This window comes from Aotus nancymaae, unplaced genomic scaffold (genome assembly GCF_030222135.1).
Source record: "Aotus nancymaae isolate 86718 unplaced genomic scaffold, 86718_ANA_hifiasm-v0.15.2.pri h1tg000059l, whole genome shotgun sequence".
Taxonomy (NCBI): domain Eukaryota; kingdom Metazoa; phylum Chordata; class Mammalia; order Primates; family Aotidae; genus Aotus; species Aotus nancymaae.
In genome coordinates, this window is record NW_026988473.1 from 46,492,571 (window position 1) to 46,517,842 (window position 25,272).

Sequence of the window (25,272 nt, forward strand, 5' to 3'; positions counted from 1 at the left end):
AAGAGTCCCTGCGTTATTTCTCCAACTCTGTGACCGAGACGCTGTCCGCTTTTCTATAACGGTGACAGAAAACCAAGGAGAAAACGTAGGATTCAAAGGTTTGAGGGTAACAGGCCTCAGCCACTCGGGCTCGAGGCTGATTCCGAGCTGCTGCCTGTGAGGAGAGGTCGCACAGCGCCTTCGTCTCCGCTCAGCCAGCAGGCAGACTGAGAACCCACCGGCGGCCGCCGCGCCCTCAACTGCCTTCTCCCTCGGTGCCCCGCCCATCCCTGGGCGGAGAGCACCGTTCTCGCGAGAACGCGGCTGGCCTCGCCTCTTCGGATTGCGAGCTCTCGCGAGAAGAGGCGAGGAGCCGGCCTACAACCTGCCGGTGCGGGTCTGCTACTCGCAGCCGCCTCAGTGGCCGCCTCCACAGCCACCTCCAGAGGGATCTAGCCGAGGAGGAAGTGGAGGTGTCACCGGCCTCGGCTTTTGCCCCAATTCTCTGTGGGCACTGAAGAGGGACTACAGGTTCGACAGTGAGTGTACTCAGCTGGGGAACTCGGCGGGGGCGGCGCGGGAGGCTGGGCTTGGCCCGGGCGAAAGAGGAAAGGGGCGGAGGGCGAATCTGGGCGTGAGAGCTGAACTGCTGTGGCGGTGGTCTGGACGGCTGGACCCTCCTCGGGGACCGTGCGTGGCGTTTTAGGCTCTGGCCACGGGCACCCAATTAGAAGAGGCCGGGATGGGGCTTGAGTTTTGGGGCTGCAGCTTTTGGGTTGTGAGTCCGGAGGCCTTTCCCTGAGGATGAAGGCGATACCCTCATCCCTTCTTTCCAGGGCGGAGGAACCCCGTGCCCCGCCCCTTCCCTGTCATCTCCGACGGACGCAGAGACTTCCTGAGGAGGGCGCATCACAATAGGGGATAAGGTGGTGGGAAGCCTCCCTCTGAGTGAAGAGTGAGACCCCACTAATGTGCTACGTGGTTTTATGCTGTAACCGTTTTTTACGTATGGTAAAGCTTTGTTTTCTCAAAACGTGCACGGAAAAGGTTCTGATGTCTTTCTTCTTAAGATGCAGGTGCCCTGACACCCTTATCTTTGGGAATGGGGCGGGGGAAGGTGAGACATCGTTTAGTAATTTGTTAGTGTGGGCTACTGTGACTGTCCCTGGGCCTCACAGATTTCATGCTTCTCCTTTCTCCTCAGTATTCTGAGTCCATGATGAAAAGTCACTTGTCCAGACGTGCTGAAAGATAGAGCTTCACTTGCTTGTGGCTTTATGCACTTAGCAAACAAGATTATTTTATGAAGATGTTCTTATATTTCAGAGTTTTCATGCTTTTTATTTAAATTAGCAATCTAAATGAAACAGCACACGATATTGATTGTATTTGGACAACTGAGTTCCTTCCCGCCTCTATCCTCCCAACCCCCAACTACACGAATTTGACCAAAATCTTTTAGAGAGGGGGTTAGGAATACATTTTCAATGAAAGAGACTGTAGAAATCGGAATAAGAGATAGAATAATGCAGCCATAAGGGCCAAAAGAGTTGAAGGGCCAAAAGATTGAAGTTCAGGCCTGAAACCCAGAACTACAGTTGTCATTTGAATATAAAGCTGAAAGCAGTAAAATACTTGGGATGGGATTTGAAAGTGGACTAAGACTGTTAAAAAAAATGTGAGAAGAATTATTTCTGATGATGTAAATGTGTTTTATAAATTTTCCCAAGATTTCTCAGCGTGTATGACCTAACTGCTATTATGTCAATATGTACAAAGTAGGAGGGGAGGTTCTGAAGCATGGAATGTGGTAAGGAACCACCAGAGAGTAACAGTGTTCAATCAGGAAAGCTTTTAGTGTTTCAACAATGTTTTTGTGTTCTTTCACCTTTTTTTTTACTCTCAAAAAAGCTTTCAAATGGACTTTTATCCCTCTGTAATTATGTTACCCTTCCCACCAGTCTGAATTTTCTTCTTTCTAAGCTGTCTGAATTTTTAAAATTATTAACTATCGATTTGCAAACCACTGTGGTCTTCTTTTGGCTTTTTATAATAAGTGACTTAGGGAAGTATGGAAGTGATATGGAAAATATTATGCACCTTTCAAAGCCATAGCATGAGCAACAAACTCACATGCTTTCGGGTACTAGTCAGATAATTAAAATGAAGGAGCTGCCCTATGCCTTATCAGAGAGACATCCAGTTCTCAGGTCTACCTAATCAGTGCCATATATGAATATGGACCCCATCTTCAGCATTCTCAAGAAAACCCAGAAATCTAGATTTTTGCATGCAGTGTCTTGCTTTTTAATAATATTGACAACTGTTGTCATTGGGCACATCCTGTTAAAAAAAAAAAAGAAGAAATATTGACAATTAAAACCATTAAAAATACTTTGCGGCTGAATCAAACCCAAACCTGTCTATAGTTGTTTTTGGCTCTCCAGTTTAGAGGCTCTGCTATAGATCAGAATTCATAAATTTTATGTCTAGGAAAAAAGGTTTAAAGCAAATTTGAAGTTTCAGACTTAAGGGGTCTTGGGAAAAATGTCACGTCTAATTGAAAACAGTAGTTAAGTTTAATGGCTGTTAAGTATAGTAGGGCAAATTGAACTGGTATTTACCATAATGTTTTAACTGTGGAAATAACTGAAGAAAAAAGTCTCAATATTTATGGTTTAATAATTCAGTTCTGAGCAAAGCTGATTTAGAGGTATCTTGTACAGAAATTGGATTATTTAGAAGCTCTTTATTGCACTTGCAGCTAATATATAAAATTAAATACAAGAGACCCTCTACAGTCCATCTCAGGATTTGAATATTTATTGTTTGTTGTGCTATCCCACATTGTCTTCCTAGGCATTGACATTTACTGGAATTAAAATTACTGGATTTTATTCCATGCCAGATGGAGGTTGGAAGGGTTTGGCAACAGGATGGAAAGAAATAGGTGGAGAAAGTGTGATGTGAAGCAAACACTCTTGTGCCCCTTCCTTACATTGTTCATTAAAAGATTGATTTGTGTTAGTTTTTCTTGTAAGAAGAATAGGTACATTAAACTTAGTGCCCTATACATAGTAGAGTTTAATAACATGAGTGGAATTGACCTTTGTGGATTAAGCCTCATTTACCCATTAATGTGAAGTAATTTAATCACATAATCTGATTCATACCTCGTTGGGTTATGGGGAATGGGACTGCTAGAGGTCAAACCTAAGTAAGAGGTGGTTTTTAGGCATATAGAGGGCAAGTTGAGGGTCCTCACTGAGGATAAGGGTGAGAGGAGGTTAGGTTAGGTAAGGGAGAGAATTTTGAAAAGGAAGATGAATTCATTAAAACTCATTTGTGTATTGTGCAATTTTACAAAGAGGTCCACCTTTTATAGCTAAATGTATCATAACTTGTTCAGAGACTACATAGAATACTGGTTTTTAATCAGGACTGCTTTGGGAATTTGCAGACTTGATTTTCTTCATTTCAGCTCAGTCATCTCAGGTCAAGCTAGGCTAATAACTCTTTATCCAATCCCTGCTTCTCTCTGACATAGGAAATGAAAGAAGAGGAGATAGTATTATGTTTGTGAGGTGCTCCTGTTGAAGAGTTTTACGATTATTTCTGAAGAATTTGTTTTATATTTGAGAAGATTGTGCTTGTTGAAGGGGGAACCATTTTTTTCGTCTCTAGGTGTTTCTGCCATGACTCATAAAGTAGGAAGTTCTTTTTTGGAAATAGCTTTCCCCCTTTTTCCCATCCCCTGAGTTGAAGTCCAAAAGGAGTATTAGAGGAGGCTAGGGGAAGGGATTGAGTATACTTTTGTTCAGTGCCTTATGATTCAGTTTTTGGGACTCTCAATTCTTAGGATATACATTGTCTATTCATTTGTATGGTAGGCTTGTCTGAGCAGGCTGGACTACTATGAGGGAGAAGGAAATGGAACATCTACAGTTCTAACTGGGTAAGTTTAATTTGCAGTTGAAGTAATAAGGGGTTTTTTCTCATTGAATTCAGTTATATTTTTATTGTCATCTATTTGAATTCTTTTTGTTGTTGATTCTGAACTGAAAGTAAGGCGGGTCAGGAAGGTACAGATGTTACCTTCTCTTGTTAATGGAAGAAGAACTATTAAAAAAATTTCCCCCGTTTTAATAGAATCTTCATCAGGGTTCAAGCCAGTGTTGCATTTCCCATAATGTATCTTGCTCTGGTTTACTTTGGGATCTTTGAAACTGAGAACTAGTTTGCTAACAATGTATCAATCTATAACTTGAAGATGGAAGGTAAACAATCAGAATACAAAAAGATGCTTTCTGATAAAGGATCAAAAAATAGGCAATGGGAATACAGTGAGCTGTGTATTTGAAATAGTAGAAACTTGAACATAAAGAGGAAAGATGTTAAGTTAAATATGTAACCTTATGCACAGATTTCTCAAGATTGTAAGTTATTGTTGCCAGTGAAAGCATCTCTCTTCACCCTGTTAAGAGTTTAATTATGTTATTCTGTTTAAAAATGTAAGGTGTCTGATTATATGGTGCATATTTTTAGTCTTTGTAGTTGAAATGAGTGATCTATTAGTAATTTTGGTGACAAATTGAAATTATTATTTAGTATTTAACTGGGAATGAAAGTATTTTATAGTGAATTACTGATTGAAGTACTTGATTAGAAACTATGAAAAATACTTTTCTAAGGTTATTTTATTTTTTATTTTATTTTATTGTCTTGTTTTCCCCTCCACCCACAGAAGCTATAGGAACTAAGGTAATTTTAAATCATAATCATACTTTCTTCTTGAAGTGTCTTATTTATTATCATTTACATCTGAGTTTAAAGCCCACTGTTAGCTCTATGACATTAATGTTAACCTATCTGAGCCTTTGTTTCCTCACATAAAAAATGTATATAGAACACAATTGTCAGGGATTTTTTTCTTTCTTTTTTTTTTTGGAGATGGAGTCTTGCTCTGTTGACCATTCTGGAGTGCAGTGACACGATCTTGGCTCACCGCAACCTCTACCTCCTGGGTTCAAGCAGTTCTCCTGCCTCAGCCTCCCAAGTAGTGGGGACTAAAGGCTCGCACCAGCATGCCTGGCTTTTTTCTTTTTTTTTTTTTTAATTTTTATTTTTTAGTTGAGATGGGGTTTTACTGTGTTGCCCAGGCTGGTCTTGAACACCTGAGTTCAGGCAGTCTGCTTGCCTCAGCCTCCCAAAGTGCTGGTACTAGGATTACAGGCATGATCCACTGCACCTGACCAGTTGTCAAGGATTTAAGGATGAGATGAAATAAAGTATATAAAAGTGCTCTTAAATATTAAAATGGTATATAAGTTGTTAGCACTGTGTTCTGTGTTTAAGCTCAGGAAATAGCATACTGGCATCATTGCCTCCTTCTCCTACCTCTCTATCTCCATTGATCTTGAAACATATCCATTAGTTAAATGTACATTCACATCTGGCTGTCTCATTTGGAGAGGACAAGTTCAAATGACTATTTACAGCCTTGCCAATATCACTCCTCCTTTGGAAATTACAAAACGTTTTCTTTTTCTTTTCTTTTTATTTGTTCGATAAGCATTGAACAATAGGAAACTCTTTTTCTTGTTTTTCATGTTGGCATGTATTGGCTGATATCTGGTGTTCTGTGTAATATAAATGCTAGGTAGAAAAGTAGGCAAAAGGAAAGAGATTAGAGTGAAGAGAAAGATGGTGTGGCATTTTAAAAATTGTCTTTTGGGATACTGTTATCTACCTCTAAAAAACCATTTTTTATTAATTTGGATGATTTTCCTTTAACGTATTTGACTATTACTGTTTGTAGCAGATGAATAGAAAATTATCCTATTCTATTTGTAGACTACATGAAATGTCAGCTTAAAAATAAATGTCATCCTAGGAAACCAAGTGGGTTTGGAAAAAAATAAAAAATAAATAAAATTCTAGTGCTCAGATACCTGAGAAAGAATCTTGGGTACAAAATTGTACAAGTGTGTTTATGATTTTCTCATTTTTGGGTGGCACACAAATACTGCTGAATTGTTTTAAAGGTAATTATTTTATCCAGGACAATTTATTTTATATAATGCAGGCTTGAATTTGATTTTTCTCACATCAAGATAGCAAGCAATATGATCTGGTTTTTTTGGCTCTTCATTTGTTCATTTAGAATTTTCTTATAGAAGACCATTACCTCCTGTAAGATGGTTAACGGCGAGACATTCTTGTTTCTTTTTTAATTTTCCAAACTGTTGGAGTTTTTCTCTTAAAAGAGAATAATTATTAGAGAGACTAGTTAGATTATGAAACTGTGATTCTGAAAGTAACTTTAAAACTGTTAATACACCAATTTTTAGAAGAGAAAACAAATGCAAATCAAACCCCTTAACTGATTTTAATCAAAGATATTTGCGGGCAGTAAGATGGCTGAGACTAGAATACAAATTCACAAGTCTTCTGATTTGGAGTAGTTTGTTCCAGTGATCCCCCTAGTGGGTTTCATGTGCTTCTGGGGTTATGTGAAAAACTTGTTCATTGTGCTGTACAAAGAAAGCAATAGAACTTCTATTTCATTTTTACTGTATCCTTTTTAAATTTCCATTTCGTGTGTGTATGTACTATTTAGACAATACTGGTGTGATAGTATATGTGCATTGTTTATAAATATACATGTATGCAGCTGTCTGTGTTAGTTGAACTCAACATGTTAAGAAAAGGACAAACTGCCATATTTCAAAGTGGTACGACATCTTTAATCATTTTTGCTTCCCTAGTGAATTATATTATTTAACAGTAGACTGGGCCTGTCTTGGTGGCTCATGCCTGTAATCCCAGCACTTTGGGAGGCCGAGGAGGATGGATCACCTGAGGTCAGAAGTTCAGGAACAGCCTGGCCAACATGGTGAAACCCCATCTCAACTAAAAATACAAAAAAATTAGCTGGGTGTGGTGGCAGGCGCCTGTAATCCCAGCTACTTTGGGAGGCCGAGGCAAGGGAATCGCTTGAACCCAGGAGGTGGGGATTTCAGTGGCCTGAGTTTGCGCCATTGGACTCCAGCCTGGGCGACAAGAGCGAAACTCTGTCTCAAAAAAAAAAAAAAGGAAAAGAAAAACAGTAGACTGGAACAGTTTTTTTTTTTTTTTTGAGACAGGGTCTCATTATGTTGTCCAGGCTGGCCTCAAACTTCTGGGCTCAAGCGATCCTCCTGCCTCATCCACCCAAGTAGTTAGGATTACAGGCACATACCACCACACCCAGCTTGAATAGCTGTTAATTTTGAAATTGTTTTATGATGAGTGCTTTGAAAAATTTTCTATAAAAATGGATTTCTTTGGAGTAATTCCTTTCTGACTGTAAAAGTAATGTACATTATGTGCAACTGGGGACATTTAGCAAAGGACAAAGAAGAAAATGGTACCATAATCCCGTGACTCAATGATAATTGCTTCCAGTCACAAATATATGTGTGCACACAGATACATACATACACACATGGATATTACATATACCACTATTTATTTATTTGGGTTATGTAAGTCACTGCATGGTTTAAATATCTAAAGTATATCAAAAGAGAACTCAGAAGTCTTGATTACATCCCTATTACCTTCACCTGAGTCCAACTCTGCCCCTATAGGTAACCATTGTGATTAATGTCTTATTTATACTTTGAGTTTTTTTCTTTTACAAAAATAAATAATTATATATATGTATTTGTCTTTGCATATATGTACATATTTTTAAATTTCCCCTTTATGTCACAAAAGGTAGTATGCTGAATACAGCTTGTTCTGTACCTACCTGTTTTTTTTTTCCTTTTTATCATGAGTGGGATTATTGCCTTTATAGCTGTTGTTGTTTAACCTAACAGTGTATCTTTGATATTAATCTATATTAGTATATGAGATCTTCCTTTTTCTTTTTTATAGATGCATAGTATTCTACTGTGTGGATGCACATAGTTTATTCAGTTAGCTTCTTTTGATGCACATTCAGATTGTTTTTAGTCTTTTACCATTACAAATAATGCCACAGTGAATATATTTGCAAATATTTGTGGAATATTAGTGGAGTTGTATCTTGTAAGTAGGAGTGGTCAATTTATGTGTAATATTGTTGGATATTAAAAATTCCTCCCTACAGGGGTTATATCATTTGTGTTTTTCTTTTTCTTTTTCTTTTTCTTTTTTTTTTTTGAGACAGTATTTCACTCTGTCACCTAGGCAGGAATGCATTGGGATGATCATGGCTTACTGCAGCCTTGACCTCCCAGGCTTAAGTGATCCTCCCACCTCAGCCTCCCAGGTAGCTGGAACTACAGGCATGTGCCACCATGCTCAACTAATTTTTGTATTTTTTAGTAGAGATGAGGTTTCACCATGTTGCCCAGGCTGGTCTCAAACTCCTAGGATCAGGTGATCTGTCAGCCTCAGCTTCCCAGAGTGCTAGCTAAGATTGCAGGTGCGAGTCACTGCTCCAGGCCCTCATTTATACTTTTCATTGGCAGTGTATGCCAGTATTGAGAATGCTTTTCCATAGCTTTACCAAAAGTGTATATGGTCAAAATTGGAGGTGTTAATTTGCATTTCTTTTATGAATGAGGTTGAACATATTTTTATGTTTAAGGCCATTTGCCTTTATTTTTCTGAGGATTGCCCATTTGTTTTTGTAGTCTCTGTTTTGGAGAAGAGAAGTTGTCTTTTTCTTTCCTTCTTTAAGGAGCTCTTTATATACTGTGAAATTAGCCCTTTTAATATAAGAAAAACATTACTTGTTTTTAAAACTTTATTTTTTCTATGCTTTTTGCAAGTAGTGGTGCTTTTCATAGGCAAATAGGAAAGGCTTTCCCTCCTTTCCAGTTGTCAGTGAAATCACCCATATTTTTTCTAGTATTTGTGTGGTTCCAATTTTTACATTTAGATAGTTTATTCATTTGGAGTATATCCTTGTATGTGGTGTGAGGTATGGATTCAGTTTCATGTTTTCCTGAGTGTTTATTCAGTTGTCCCAATACCATTTATTAGTGTCTGTCTTTTTCTCAATGACTTGAGATATCACTTTATCATATATTGAATTTTTTATGTTTTAGAGCTCTGTTTCTGGACCTTTAATTCTCTTCTATTGGTTGGTTTATCTATTCATGTACCATAGACTTTTAATTATTGAAATGAGCCTTAATTCAAAGATCTTTGAATATAAGAACATTTTAAATTTTGTTAAAATGGAATACTACCTATAATACTGAGACACACAGATGTGTAAAGTGTTTCTTTGTGAGCATGTATTTTGTCTCAGGGCAAATTTTAGATTCCTTAGAATGAAGCCCTTAGAGGCTAAATAACTTCTCTGGTGGAGAAGGTTCTGATGTTTCTGACTCTAATTATGAGGGCAATATGGTAGCTACCAGACATATGTGGCTATTTAAATTTATATTAAAAATAGACAATTAAAAGTTTAATTCTTCAGTTGTAGCCACATTTCAGGTGCTCAATAGCTACGTGTGGCTAGTGGCTGCTTTTCGGACAATGCAAGCATAGAACATTTCCAATACCATACTGTTGTGACAATGGAAAGTCCTGTTGAGCAGTGCTGTAGTCTAGAACTTGAATTGTATTTAATAGATCCTTTTCTAGCCTGCTGAATTGATGGCTGATAGGCAAAAATCTGAAAGGAATGGAAGGTAAAGGGCATAATGAATAGGTCAGAATGGAACAGCATATCTGAAAAAGCATAAAAGCATTATGGAAGGAAAATATTGTTTAAAATATTGTCTGACTTTGTTTAAAGGTTAAGGAGTTGCTTCTTAAGAGTTGATTGTAATCTCCTTCAATTTAGGCATCGGCTTCAGGAGAATTGCCTGTATTAACTGATATTATGTCAAGGTGTTTCTGGTTTTGAAGTCAACACTTTTTGGTCATAGTAGAAAAGTAAAACATAGTTATTTCTTTAGCATATTAAAAAAATATGCCTTTTGAGTTTTAAGATGGTAGCCTATGAACAGTTCTAGTTATTTACAGTGCTAATCGTGTAATGTAGATACTTTGTAAATGCTTAAACTGTGGAAAGATTTTTAAACATTTATTGAGCTGTTTGCAATAGGAAGGAAACAAATGAGTCACAGTTCATTTCTTGAAGTGTTAATGCCTTAAGGAGTCAGCAAAATTTGAATAGAAATTATATAAAAGTGATAAAATTAATTAACACAAAGATTTTATTCAAATCACCTCTGGAACATCAAGGGTGGACCGAGCTGACTTTGGAAGTCTTACATCACTTGGTCAATTAGAGATTGTCCTTTAAATAGACAACAGACTCTACTTTTAATGTAAATACCATGGAGTTTTGTTAAATCTGTTTGTTAGAGTCTCCCTAGCAGTTATCAAAATGCCTGAAAGGTGCTAAGTACTCAGTAAATAGATTCTGAATGAAAGAATAAATTAATTTAATTTTAAAAAATCTTTTTAATTTTTAAATTTTAATTTTATTTGATTTTTAATTTTTAGACCTGGGGGTCTCATTATATTACTCAGGCTGGTCTTGAACTCTTGAGTTCAATCAGGCAATCCTCCTATCTCAGCCTACCAAGTAGGTGGGATTACAGGTACATGCCACCATTCCTGGCCACTTTCATTTTATATGGTGAAATTTGATACATAAAATTCAATCAGTTACAAAAATATCCTGAATAAAGTTCTCAGTTAAGCTTGCCTTGTTTTAACTTTAACAAATCAGAAAAGGACAGGCCTTAACAATTGAAAGGGCTTCTGTGAGATTTAAATAGGCACATCTTTGAGGAATATTTTGGGGAAACTTAGGGCTTGTTTGGTAATATCTTAAAATACGTTTCTAGAGATGTTACATTTTCCATCTTTTATCCCCACTATCTTGATGTGTATTTCCTGAGAGCATTAGAAATTGAATTGTTAGAATTTTTGCTCATTTGAAAGTGAGATTCACATGATTGGTGCTCTTTGGCGTAACTAAAACGTGGGTATAGGTATATGACAGTATTAAAGATTGCTTATAAATCTTTGTAATTCTTATTTCCTCTGCACTAGTGAATTATATTAAGTAAAATGTCCTTCAATTTCTTTCTTCTTAATGTAGTTAACATTTTGTAAAAGCTTACATACAAATTGTACTAGGTTGTGGGGACACAAACATGAATCATACTTTGTTCTTGCCCTCAAGGATCTTATAGTCTAATGGGGGACATTTGGCAGAAACATTTTCTATCAAATAGTATGAAGGAATAAAACAAAAAGTAAGTCTCCTTATTCCAGCATTTTCTCAGAGGCAACTAGTTGTAGTTTTATGTGATATTTCTAGACATTATCTTAACATATACAAGCACAGATGAGTATGTGTGTATGTATGTGCTTAATTTGTTAATTTTCTTTTTTCTGTTTTTTCTTTTTCTTTTTTGTGTGTGTAAATATGGGATTACATAATGCATATTTGTACCTTGCTTTTTAGCTTAATATGTTTTGAAATGTTTTCTGTATCAGTATCTATATATCTCATTTTTACTGGTTGCATGATATATTTGTGTAGATTTTTAGCCAATTAACTTGATAAACATTTAGATTGGTTCTAGATTTTTTTCTAGGACAAATAGTGCTATTTATCATGTCAGGGAGAGAAAGGAGATATATTCATTTTGTGTGTATGTGTGTATTAGTGTAGTGGTGTGTATAATTAAACAAGGACTGAGCAAATCTTTAAAACGCAATGTGCCTAGCACTGTGTTATATAAGGTATCCTATCTAACAGTTTGGTGGTTAAAATAGTAATAGATTACATAATGAGAATTGTGTCATTTTCATTTCTTGTTTAAGGAAATTGGGGTCTTGAATGTTAAGCTTTTACAGAATCATACAAGTTTTTTCTGATTCTAAAACTTCACTATTGTGGCAGAAGTAGAAATGAAAACTCACCAGTTTTCATTATCGAAAGTTTATGTATGTCGTTTGTGGCAGTGGTAGGATGGCTATTGATTAAGTGTGGTTGATACAGTAATGGGACAGTGTGACTTGGTGTTTTTGATCAAAAAGTAGTTTCATTATGCCTTGCTAATATATTTGATGCTTTTAAATGTTAATTAAAATCATTGCTATTTTTTAAAAATTTAAATGCAATACAATTACTTCTTTCTAGTATATAGTTCTGTGAGTTTTGATAAAAGCATACAGGTGTTTAACTACCACTGCCACAATTAAGGTACAGAATAGTTCCATTACTCACCAAAATTACTTTGTGCTGTCCCTGTGTAATCACTTCAGTCTTAACTCCTTGCTGATCTGTTCTCTGTCTTTATAGTTTTGTCTTTCCAAGAATGTCATGGAAAGGAAATCATATGGTATGTAACTTTTGAATCCGGCTTCTTTTACTTATCAGTGCTTTTAAGATTCATTCATGTTTTTGGTGAAACCCCGTCTCTACTAAAAATACAAAAATTAGCTGGGCATGGTGGTGCATGCCTGTAGTCCCAGCTACTCAGGAGGCTAAGGCAGGAGAATTGCTTGAACCCAGGAGGCGGAGGTTGCAGTGAGCCAAGATCACACCATTGCACTCCAGCCTGGGTAACAAGAACGAAACTCCGTCTCAAAAAAAAAAAAAGATTCATTCATGTTTTGTATGTATTCAGTAACTTATCTACCCATATTATTAGATACCGTCCCTCCTGTCTTTGAATCTCTTCAATTTTTTTCAGTCTTTCTTGCTCTTTATTCTGTGGATTGGGTAGTTTCTATTGATCTGTTTTCCAAGTTCCCTGGTTGTTATTGTTGTTGTTGTTGTTGTTGTCTCCATATGCCATTGTTCCTACTAATCTTTTGTTTTAATTATTATTCTTTCAGCTGAATTTTCATTTCTTTTGATAGTTGCCACCTCTCTACTGGTATGCCCTTTGTGTCAGTCATCCAGACAGTGCTTTTCTTTTAGTTCTTTGCATAGACTTTTTCTTTAATTGTTTGAATATATTTATAATAGGTGTTTTGAGGTCTTTTTTTGCTAAATCTAACATCTGAGCTAACTTGGAGTCAGTTTCTGTTGTCTGACTTTTACTGTTTTAATTCTTTGCATGTCTCAGAACTTTTGGTTGAAACCTGGACATTGTAGTATTTTTATGAGGATTTGTTGTTGTTTTGTTATGTTTTAGAGAATGTTAACTTGCCAGGATTCAAATTGCAAACTTGTTTCCCCTGAAGTATACAAGCAGCTGCCGTCTGTGCTTATTACTTACTTCTACTAACTACTTACTTTTTCAGCTTGTTTTCCTTGGGGTCAGGGCAAAGGTAAGGCTTTCCTGCACCTCTGTAATCTGGTGGTCAGCCAAGAATTTGGGCAGAGATTATATTCACATTTTGGAATTCACCCTCTCTGTAGGTTCTTTACTTCTGGGAATTCCCTGTTAACCTCCAGTTTACCTGCTAGTGGTGGTCTTTGTCCTCTGATACGCTAACCAGTGAGGGATTCAGATTTCTGCTGCTGGAGGTGTGTACAGTTGGGGAATATGTTTAGCTTAGAAAAAATCAAAATCATGTCTCATACCATGCAGCTTTCAAGGGTGGAGTCCTCTGGTACTCTGCCTGCTTTTTTGTCAGGCTCCCTGGAGTCTCTCCTCTACCTCCCGTACATATGTAATTTAGCTCAGTCAGGGATTTGAGCAGAGTTTATGCTCAGATTTTGGGCCTCACCTTTCTTTATTTCTTTCACTTCCACTATGTCTACCTGAAATTTCAGCCCTGAGGTTTTTTCTAACACTTTGAGCTGTGTGGCTGCCTGATTTCCTTCACCATATTTGTGAGGGATGGGGAGGCCGCTAAGCAAAAAAACTTCGAACTGAACTCGTGATTCCGTTCCTTCTAGTTGTAGCTGTTCAAGAGTAAGCTCTTCATTCACTGCTGTCTGCTTTTGGACATTTCCACTGCTTTTAAATAGCTGTTTTTTATAGTTTACCCAGATTTAAATAATTGCTGTCTGTTGGAGGTGTGCGTAATCACTTCACCTGGCTGTGTTTGCAAGAAGTTTTTTCCGTGTGTCTGATCTCCTTTTCTTTTAAAAGTTGCTTCCACCTTTTCTTTGTCCTACATTATTTTCTGTGGTAGCTTGCTATCCCTCAAGGTCTCTCTTCCAGTTCTCTGTGTTGCTAAAGATGACTGTTCAGTTCCTTGTCAATTAATTTTTGAATTTATGTTACGCTCCATGGGAAAATTTAGAGTAGATAAGCAATCATGAGGAAATTATAAACATTTTCTTGGTAGGTCTATCCATGTCATAGATTTCTGTCTTTTTGGTGATACAGTCTGTCTTTTATTCCTAAGGAGAGAAGTTCATCAAGTGATCATTAAGTTTCTGGTCCTTAGAGTTCTTCCTCCATGTAGGCCCCTCTGAAGGCCTTCTTTGTAGTTAGTGCAAAATTAACTTTGTGAACATTCAGATGTTTGCTCTTCAGTCTGCCACTATCAAGTGATTCATTTGCTCTTTGGGGCTGTCTCTCCTCTTTTTGGTCATTTTCACATAGAGAATGTCACTTTAGGACATTTAGCTGGCTCAGGTGTCATCTTGGCTTCCTCCTGGTCAGTCTTTACCATCCATATATTTGGATATTTGGACTTTTGTAGCTGAAGGCAACCCTTGTCTTCCAGTTCTGGGATCACTATGTAATTCTATCCACTTCACTATTCTCCCTCTTTAACCTTTCAGGTCTTCCTAGTAATGGCTGCACATGAAATATTTTGTCTGCCAAGTTTGAGAGATAAAAGTAATTTTACATTAACAGAAAAGATGTTGTGTAATGACATTATATAGAGTATGCTATGGTTTGACTGTGTCCCCAAAAATCCATGTGTTGGAAACTTTATCCCCAGTGTAAAAGTGCTGGGAGGGGCCTAATAAATGTTGATTGGATTGTGAGGGTGGAGCCCTTATAAATGGATTAATGTAGTTAATTTCAGGAGTTGGTTCGTTTTCAAGAGAGCTGATTATTATAAAAGCGAGCCCAGCCCTTTGTGTTTTCTTTCGCCCAAGTTCTCTTGCCCTTCTACCTTCCGTTATGGATGACACGGCATGAAGGTGCTTGCCTCATGCTGGTGACACGCTTTTGGACTTTCCGGTCTCCAGAACCATGAGCTAAAATAATTCCTGTTCATTATAAACTATTCAGTGTTAGATATTCTGTTATAGCAACAGAAAATGGACTAAGAGTAACATTTTAATAGGATGGACAAAGCCAGAAGGTGGCTGAGATTTAAGAAACACTGTTGATAATAAGCGAAAGTATCAATTTTTTTTTTCCTTTAAACTCTATTGGACTTGAGAAAGGTACCAATTTTTATATACTTAGCTTGGTACATTGGAAAGAATGTGGGCTTTTTGTTAAGACTGGGATTATAATATTATCTCTAGATTTCCTCATATATGAAATAGGGTAAGAATATAGAGTTGTTTCAAGGTTTAAATAGGAGAAAGTATATAAACTTCCTAAAGCATCAGTAAGTAGTGAAAATAGAGTAAGTGGTCTCCATACACTATGCATTGTCTTTGTTTTGTTTTGTTCTTCCGTGTATCAATACCATTAATTGATACTATCTGGAAATAGTGTCCCAAGGAGCAATTCTTTATTTTATTACTATAGTCTTGAAGATTTTGTCTATCCCTCAGCCTCCACCTCCTGTTTAGTCAGAATGTCCCAGAGAAGGGAAAGTAATTGCATCATCTTTTTCTCAACTTTTGGCAGTCTCCTGAATGCCTGCCCCTAGCCAACAGGCCCAGTGCTTCCAGCCTCTGTACAGGTGATTTCTAGATTATTCTGAATTTAAATTTATTTCTATCATGCCTAAACATAGTAATGAACAGTGTGATATTTTCTGGGAACTTTGTTTGGAGTCGTGTGGTAATTATTTTTTGATTATTACAAGATCCTAACAACAATAAACTTTAGTTTTAGAAATTGGGGATTCAAGTGCCAGATTCTGAAGGACCTTCTTATAGTAAGGAGTTTAGATATAGGCAGTGAGGAGCCATTCAGTTTTTAGGAAGGCGGTTCTGATTATAGCAGAGCCAGTATGCAACTGAATGGTGGTAAGAAGGTCAGCCAAAATTTTTACTGATAGATGATAAAGGCTTAAATAAAGGCAGCATTTTTATGAATGAAAGGGAGAGAAGGAGTCAAAAGAAGATTATAAAGTAGACTTGATATGGGGAAATGAGAAAGAACTCAAGAATGACTTCAAAGTTTTTAGCTTGGTGAATAGAAGTGACATTAATTGATGTGAGAAGCCAAGATGATGAGATGGTTGAAGTTGGGGTGCCTATTAAAGAATTCAGATAGTAATAATGCAAAATAGATTCTATGTAGTGTATAAATTCTCATGTTCTCAAGGGTTTGTTCCTCATTTCTGTTTTGTTTGCTGTCTCACTCAACCCAGCAAGTAGAGAAAAGGGAAGATGGAATCATAGTGAGCCCCAAGATTTAATGAGGATGAAGGATAAGGCAACAGTAGAACTTGAATAGAGGTGCTACAGGTGGGAGAGAGATGCAGGATAGGGAAACATGAGAGGAGTCTTTTTTCCGCTTACTAGGCTGAGTTTTTGAGCACAGGAATAATGTCTAACTTATTTCAGCATCTTGCATATTGGCATATTGTTGCAAATGCTCATAAGTGCTTGAATGAATGAATGAAATCAGACAAATTATAATGTCACTGAGTATGGCACAGAGGATGGTTAAAACTGAAGAGATTATCAGGTATTACAAAGTAGTATATAATGTGTGCCAGCAGCCTTTTAACCCTTTACAGTTATAACTTAGCTTATTGATAAAATTTTAAATCACTAGCATTTCTGTGTGTTTTTACCAAACATAAAAGACATTATGTTTGTGTAGGCAAAGATAGGCTTAGTTTTTCCAAACATTTCAACTTGAATTCCACTTATTTTTTAGTGTGATTGTAACCCTATGACTATTGAGAGTGAGGGCTGGGGAAAAATCTTTCATGTGGTGATACCTGAGTTTTACTGACAAATGAAATGTGAATATGATTTTTCAGCTGATATTAGAGCAACTTCATCTGAACATTAATTACTTTCTCATGGGTTGCTGTGAAATACATGCTAATTACTTTAAATAAGATTGATTAAGAAAACATAGGGGTATTTCCTTCCTGCTACCTGTTTACCATCCAGTGTAATAGTGGTAGAAAATCTGAATCTGAATTTGCCTTGCTTATCAATTCCTTGTTTTTGATCACTGCCACCCATGGTTTAGGATCGTTCTTCCTTCAGTGGATATCTGTGGCTATCCTCTTCAGAAAAGTATCTGATAATTAAGAATAAGGAAGACATAAAATGCTCTTCAAAGATACGTTAGTCTGTATTCCAAGCTATTCTGGAGGCTGAAGTGGGAGGATCACTTGAGCCCAGGAGTTGGAGACTGCAGTGAGTTATGATGACACCACTGTACTCTAGCCTGGGTGGCAGATTGAGACCCTGTCTTGAAAGAAATGGCTGGGCACGGAGGCTCATGCCTGTAATCCCACCATTTTGAAAGGCTGAAGATCGCTTGAGGCCTAGAGTTCAAAGAAAGAGAGGAAGGAAAAGAGAGAAAAAGAGGAGGAGAAGAGAGAGAAAGAGAAAAGAAAAGAAAGGTTAATCCCTGAAATAGTTTATACTTGAGGATATGTAGAGTAAGGAAAAAGTGTTCTAAATCTCATTCTACAGAATCTGCCAAATCACTCCATCTTTATTTTCCATCATTGTTTCTTTCTACTATCTTTATACCTTTTGCATCTCTTGGTGACTGCTTTTTTTCTGACTTTTTCCTTTGTTTCTCTGATTTGTTCATTCTCTCCATTTTCTTCTCTTTGACCTCATCTCTTTAGTACAGATAACTAGTCATAATATAAAGTTGAGATTTTTAAAAGTTTTTTTAATAGTGAATACATTTTTATTTTTATAATCTAAAATTCAGATGAGATTGACATTTTTATGTTCAAAATAATTCATGGTTTTTATGGTCGTCTAATAACCTGATTTATGATACAGTCATTCTTAAGGAAATAACAAGTAGGAAATAGTTTTCCTTTTCCAGGAGCATTTGGCAAATAAACTATGTGACATTTGCTCAGGAATTTGAATCAGCCATTTATTCAAAGGAAGAATTTGAATCAGCAATTCTTCCTTTCCCCCTCTTCTTTTATTTTTATTTCACTCATGGATCCTACCTACTTATTTAAATATATTATATGAAATGTTCATTTATTGTAAAATTTTCAACTGTTTTTAGAAAGAGGATACTATGATAAAAAATTATGCAATAGTAAAATGGTTTCTCTAAAATGAAAATGTATCTTCTACTGATTTTTGATATGGACACAGTTTTAATGAGTTTATCTTTGGCATTCTTTGTGAAATTGTACTGCAATACTACATAAAACTCAGGAAAGTATAGTATTTTCCCAGTTCTGGAATTTCCCTTTGACTTTCATGTACAACTCTACTTCACCTCCCACCATCAAACCCAGCTTGGAAAAGTACATAGAAGGTATTGCAGGAGCGAGTGTCAGGAAACTTGGGTTCTAGTCCAAGTGTATAGTTTTGTTTAAATTGTTTAAGTTTATTTGGTTTGTCTTTTGGTGTCTGCAATTTCTGAAAGTCAAGTCATATATTTCCAAACAAATACTCTAGTCTGAGCATTTTTCAGGATCAAGATTTTATTTCATATAGTGAATTATGACTGTTCTTTATAATTCCACCATTTACCAGCATTGTGACCTTTGGCAAAGTTACTAAAATTCTGAGGCTTTCTATTCTGTATATGGGGATCATAATGCCTACATTGCAAGGTGATTATGAAGGTTAAATTGGATGGTGAATGTGGTTTTAAAGTGTTTAGTTCAGATATTCTGTTAAGCTATTGTTAAGTGAGTTCTCTTATAATTTCGTTTGACTATAGTAGAAATAGCAGTTACAAGCCTCACATGTGAAAAGGCATAAAGTATATGAATTGTACTGATAAAACATTTTTATGATAATTGCACTGTAAGATAACATCAGAATATTTACATACATTTATTTTTGAGTAAAAATTAAATTTCTATTCAGTGTTTAACTTCATTTTAAAAAATCATTAAAGAAATAATAACATTGGTTATTTGGTTTTACTAGATGCTTTCCTAAGCATCTTACTTTTAGTAATTAGGAAATGTGTTCCAAGTGAAACTTTGTCTAAAGGAATCATTCTGTGGAATTGTTTTCCCTTTTTGGTACCATATTGATGTTTGGATACATGAGGCACTTATACAGTAGTTGTTTAAGTATATTTACTAAATATAAACAGCACATTATTCAACTGTTACATAGTGGTAGCAGATTTATGAAAAGTATCTAAAAAGACTTCTGGTTTTTATTTTAATCTGATTTGTGGCATTTGTATGATTAGTATTTTATAATCTATTCATCACTTTAAAAATATGTCACAGTAATATCAAGTCTGTACAATTCTTCATACAGGAATGACTATTTTATTCTTCATGCAATAGATTTAAAGGTCAACACTGCTCTTTTATGTAGGTTATGGGTGCTACATGTGTGCTTTCAGAGCAGTAGTGTGAGGAACCTTGGAGTGGGATGGCAGGACGGCCTCATCCCTATGATGGTAACTCCAGTGATCCAGAGAATTGGGATCGGAAATTGCATAGTAGACCTCGTAAACTTTATAAACATTCAAGGTAGGTAGAAAACATGTATTTCACATATGAAAGCTCTGCTAAAACTGATTGTAAAGAATACTACTGTATTTGGTTGTAGCATGTCCAGTCATAGGATGGGGACTGTTTTACATAACATTATGAATGTTTGTATGTCTCCATAGATAACTTTTGGAGAAACATTTCTTTTTAATTTTTTAATATTTGTATTTGAATATTTCTATCTGACTCTAAAGATGGTAAAAATCACCCTAGTTGACTCTATGAATAAATGATATAATTGACTTAATTGGGAACTCTGACATGACAGGTTAGTTATTTGTATTTAAAACTCTCTAATAGGAATTTATTTTGTGCTCTGAATACATTGTATGTGTACCTTACACAGGATAATATATAGATTTATGTCAGTGTTTACTTCATACATTTTTAGCTATCTGAATTTATATTGCTTTGTCATCCTTCTCATGAATGAGAACAGTTAATCTTTCTGGAATGACTACTGGCTTATTTAAAGTTTGATGCATGAAAGAAAATTCAGGTTTCAGCCCATCTACCTATTACTTTTAAAACTTCCATTTTCTGCTGTGTAACTTAATGAGGAATACCTCATTTTATACACTTTGTGATCTGAAATTTTAAGATGTTAATTGACAACTCATATACCTCATATATTACAGGTATGTAAGCATGTTTTCATAAAGCATAATCTATGAATATTACTTAGGGGATATTATTGAACATTTAACTTACTTGAATATAAAATTCTCCTGACCACTGATAGCAAATACCAACTTTTTTAGAAAAAAAAAAAGCCATAATGTAATGCTGAAATAGTTTTTGTGATTTTAAAGAAATAGTTCAAATACTTTAAAACTTTATGCTATAGCTAGAAAATATGAGTGATTGGTACTTGTTAAGTCTCCTGATAAGATGTTCACCTTTATTGTGGACTTTTAATGTGATGAGGTCTAAAATGTTAATGTTGACATTTTTATAATTGATAAGTCCTTGACAAATGGTGTTAGTGTTTTTTTTTGTTTTTTATGTTTGTTCATTCTGTGTGTGTGTGTGTGTGTGTGTGCGCGCGCGTGCGTGCGCGTGCGCACATGCGCATGCATGTGTGTCCAAACTAGGGCTTTTTTTCTTTTTCTCTATGTTACGGATATTATTTTGTCATTTAGATTAAAGAGGTATTGGTTTTGCCAGGTGCTCATGCCTGTAATCCCAGCACTTTGGGAGGCCAAGGCAGGTAGATCACCTGAGGTCAGGAGTTCGAGACCAACCTGGCCAACATGGCAAAACTCCACCTCTACTAAAATTACAAAAATTAGCCGGGCATGGTGGTGTGCATCTGTAATTCCAACTGCTTGGGTGGCTGAGGCATGAGAATTGCTTGAACCTGGGAGGTGGAGGTTTCAGTATGCCACTGCATTCTAGCCTGGGTAACAGAGTAAGACTCTGTCTCAAAAAAAGAAACAAAGTTATTGGTTTTATCACATTAAATGTGGGGCTGTATTTATACTATGCTATATATATGTGTATTCTTTTCAAGTGAATTATATGGTATTCATCATATTTTGTGCATTTTTTCTGCTAAGGTACAATACTTCATTATATAATGAAGAGCTGACAAGGGAGAAAATAAACCATTGTTTTATAAAAGCTACTTACATACAGTGGGAAAAATGTATAAAAAGGAACAGTACATTTTTCATTACTGTTGTTTCATTGTCAATAATCAATACCAAAGCTCTTCTTGATAGCTGTAACATCAGTAACTTTTTAGTGCTGTTTTTATTATTTTTTTATTTTTTGAAATGGGTTCTCACTCTGTCGGCCAGGCTGGAGTGCAGTGGCATCATTTCAGCTCACTGCAATCTCTGCTTCCCAGGCTTAAGCAGTCCTCCGTCCTCAGCCTCTGGAGTACCTAGGACTACAGGCACATAACCACCACCAAACACATTTAATTGGAGCTATTTTTAGGTAGACTGCAGCAACATTAACGTAGAATAGAAAATAAATACCAGTGAATTGATTTTTTTTAAATGCAAAAACTATGAAGTCCTTTAAATGAGTTTATTTTTGCCTCATTCATGGAAAATCTGCCCAAGGAAGAACTTTTAGAGACCTCCTGTCCCTATATGCTTAGGAACATATAACTTAGGACACTTAAAAAGTATGATTTGACTTTTAAAAAAGTGTTTCTTTTTGAATTGATAGTAAGTTAATTGGCTGAGAGGTTTTAAAAAGTAACAGCAAGTAACTTGCCCTCAGTTCAGGAGCGATTCAAAAGTGTGTCACAGTACTGTTTTAGAATGCTTTAGTATCCACATATGGAACTATGAGAGGACAGTAAGGCACTTAAACTGTGGTAATGAGTTGTAAAGTAAGAGTTCAGAGAAAGAATCATCAGCTTGAGTAGGTGAAAATGAGACTTGAGCTAATCCTGGATGATTAGAGTATTAGGTAGATGGAGGACTTTTCTGGCAGGGACCTTCAGATTACCTTGACTGGATCTGAAGGTAGAGCTCTGTCGATCGTATTATTGTTCCCATTTGGCAAATGAAAAAAACGAAATTAGAAAACTTGCCGAGGACCATCCAACTTGTAAATAGCAGAGCTGGGATTTATAAACAAGTTTCTCATTGTTTTTATTTTTGAATTTTAAATAACTTATTATGATATATTTTAAATACATGCAAAATAGAAGGATATAATGAACTCCTGCTATTCATCACCCAGCTTCAAGTTACCAACTCATGGCTGATTTTGTTTCATCATGCCTCTGCCTACTCTCATTCATTTTTTTGAATATTGTGTATTTTATTTAGGGATGTTTGAGTAAAAGAAAACCAGACTAAACACTAGCTTAAGTTAGGGGTTTATTTTTCTTATATATAAGAAGTCCAGAGATAGGCAATGGCAGATACATGTTTAATGTTAGGGTCAAAAATATCTTATTTTCTTGGCTTTCCCCTTATTATCACAAAGTGAATATTGTAGTTCCAGATATCATGTTCACTTTCTAAACAAAAAGGAAAAAGGGGACAATGGGAAAAGACTTCATTTATATCAGGAAATTAAATTTCTCAGAAACTTCTAGCAGATACCTGCTTATAAACCAGTCATTGGTTAGAATCATGTTACATGGTCATCTCTGGATCAAGGAGACTGAGAAATACAGTTTTTAAACTGGGCGCATTGCCACCTCGAACAGTTGGGGATTTAAATCTATTAATTTAAGGAAATAAGCATACCGTATTGTTTTAGTTTTTGCAGGTAATCTAAATGTTGTCTTGTTGAAATTTGTGTTTTCTTTTGTTCTATTTATATTTTGGAATAGCCTGACTTTTTCTAGTCTTGTACTTTTGATTTTTTTCCCCACTTTTCCTTGCTGGCTAGGATAAAAATAAATTTTTTGATTCACAAAAGTAACAGCAACAGTTACTATCTAATGTGTATTTACCATTAAGGTTTTGAGAGTTTGTGGACATTGCCTATGGTTTGTTCTATCTAAACAACTTTAGGTACTTTTAAAAATCATTTAATTATTACATTTTATTTCTGATCATTTTCTTTCTTTTTTCAAAAGATTAAAAAATTGGCACATAATTGTGTATATTTATAGGGTACCAGTAATATGATACGTATATCATATAGTGATCCTATCAGAGTAATTAGCATGTCCATCATCTCAAATATTTATGTTTTTTTGTGTTGGGAACATGCATTAAAAAGTGCTTTCTGTTTTAAACTTTCTTTTTAATGTAGATATATATGTATCTCTTTAAAAAATTTGTTTACAGTTAAACTAGTGTGAACATGGATGGACTTTTAGGGTGCCTATGATCTCTCCGCGGGTGTATATGATTGAATTGCTTACAATTTACTGAATTGGTTTAAAATTCTATTTGTTTATAAGTTGCTGAACTTGTTTCTGGGTGAGTAGTTGTATAGTTTTATAGAGAGTTGTATAGTTACATACTTGTATGACACCTATATGGAACAGTTTGGTAGCCTGCTGAAGATGTTAAAGATCATTTCAGTTGAAATATATTTGGCCTGAATTTGTGGCAACTGCTTTTTAAACTATGAATTAGAGGACTTTTTGCTGTTTAAAAAAGAAAAAAGCACTTTTTCTGTATAAGGAGGTTAAAATGTCTAGATAGATTATAAAAGCTCTTAAATATTTGGATTGGGTGGAATATGGCCACATAAAACTCAGATCTGCATCCGCTCAGGTTACTAAAGATAAATGCATCATGCAATCAGTATAGACTATGCTGCAGGGTTTCATTCCCACATGAAAGTACGCATGCTCGTTTCTCCTGAGACTGCATAAAGTCTGAATGTTCCAGTTTCTGTTTTAAGTCACTTCATAGCCCTAGCAGCAGTTTAGAAATGCAAAAGTTTGGTTGCTTTAAAGAATAGTTCTTGAGTGCATTCTTAATTAAGTACAAATAATATTTTCTCTTTGATTTTAAAGAGCCGTATTGCCGAGAATGGATACACAATAAAATATTGAAAGGAAAAGGAAAGTTGGCTGTATCCTAGTTTTCTAAACCCTGGCAAGCTGGCATAGCTAGAATTAGCTTTACAGATGGCGTTTGGCAACATATCTACATATCTCTAAGCCCTCAACTCCTGCATTTTGTTATGCCTGTCTATCAAGTACAATATCCAATCACTGCTCAGAGATGGAGAAATGGGACGATCACAGCTCACACGATGCTGTTTTGTTAGAAACGTCAGTGCTGCACAACCCACGGCTGAGTCAGTGTCTGTGAGAAAATAAACTGAATTAATATGTAGAGGGGGTTGTATCTCTGAACATTTAAAGCCTAAATACTGCAACAGCATTATTACACAGTAGAGGGAGGAAGCTAAAGGAAGTCTATGGACAGGTGAGGTAGGGGGAGACTGGGGAATTTTCTGATTGTTCAGAGGAATCTTGAAGATGATGGAAATATCAGATGTGCTAAAGTTTCCTAGTAATGCCCAAGGATGCTGACCTGGCTTTCAGTGCTTCATTGTTTGAAAGAGCAGAGTCCCTTTATACTCTGATTTCAAATTTTTTTTCTTGTTTTTATGTGTCTACCTTGGCATATACTAAAGGAAGGTGTGTATTCATTTATTACATGATATCTCTGGGTTATAATTATTTACATATATGAATTTGAAAGAAAGATTGAGAGGGATTTGTGTGACCTTTGTTTCATTTACATGTCTAAATGTAAAAGATCATATGTCTGATTTTCAGTTTAATGGCAAGTTACTTAAAATAAATATGTTTTTGTGGATTTGATGCTTTATGTTTTATTTCAAGTAACTTGAGAATGCATTGTGTTTGGTATCGTTTTATATGAATATCATTAAAAATTTATTTAAGGAAAGTAATTTTGAAATAATATTTTTGATGTATTTGAAAATAAAATTCAAGATAAATGAAATAATTGAAATAATTTTCTAAAGAAGGAGTTGAATATATTTTTACATTTGGATGAATTAAGGATTAATTGAACCATTTATATATAGTATTTTACAGAACTCAATGTACTTAAATGATAGAGCTCTAATTGGTTAAAA

At 35.7% G+C, this 25,272-nt stretch overlaps 1 protein-coding gene across 7 annotated transcripts in view; it reads left to right on the forward strand.

Annotated features, from left to right (window-relative positions):
• The first annotated feature begins 333 nt into the window (after positions 1-333).
• Positions 334-25,272, forward strand: part of BTBD10 (BTB domain containing 10) — a 75,491-nt gene continuing 50,552 nt past the window's right edge. Inside the window, exons 1-2 of one of the 7 annotated variants that reach the window (XM_012456621.2) lie at positions 334-518; positions 19,547-19,704. In XM_012456621.2, coding sequence (XP_012312044.1) covers positions 19,604-19,704 — 101 coding nt within the window. In that variant the 5' untranslated portion in view covers positions 334-518; positions 19,547-19,603. Of the gene's footprint in view, positions 519-3,885; positions 3,935-19,546; positions 19,705-24,432; positions 24,806-25,272 lie in introns of those variants that run through there. The other 6 variants (XM_012456624.2, XM_064365159.1, XM_012456626.2 and 3 more) reach the window with 6 other exon arrangements.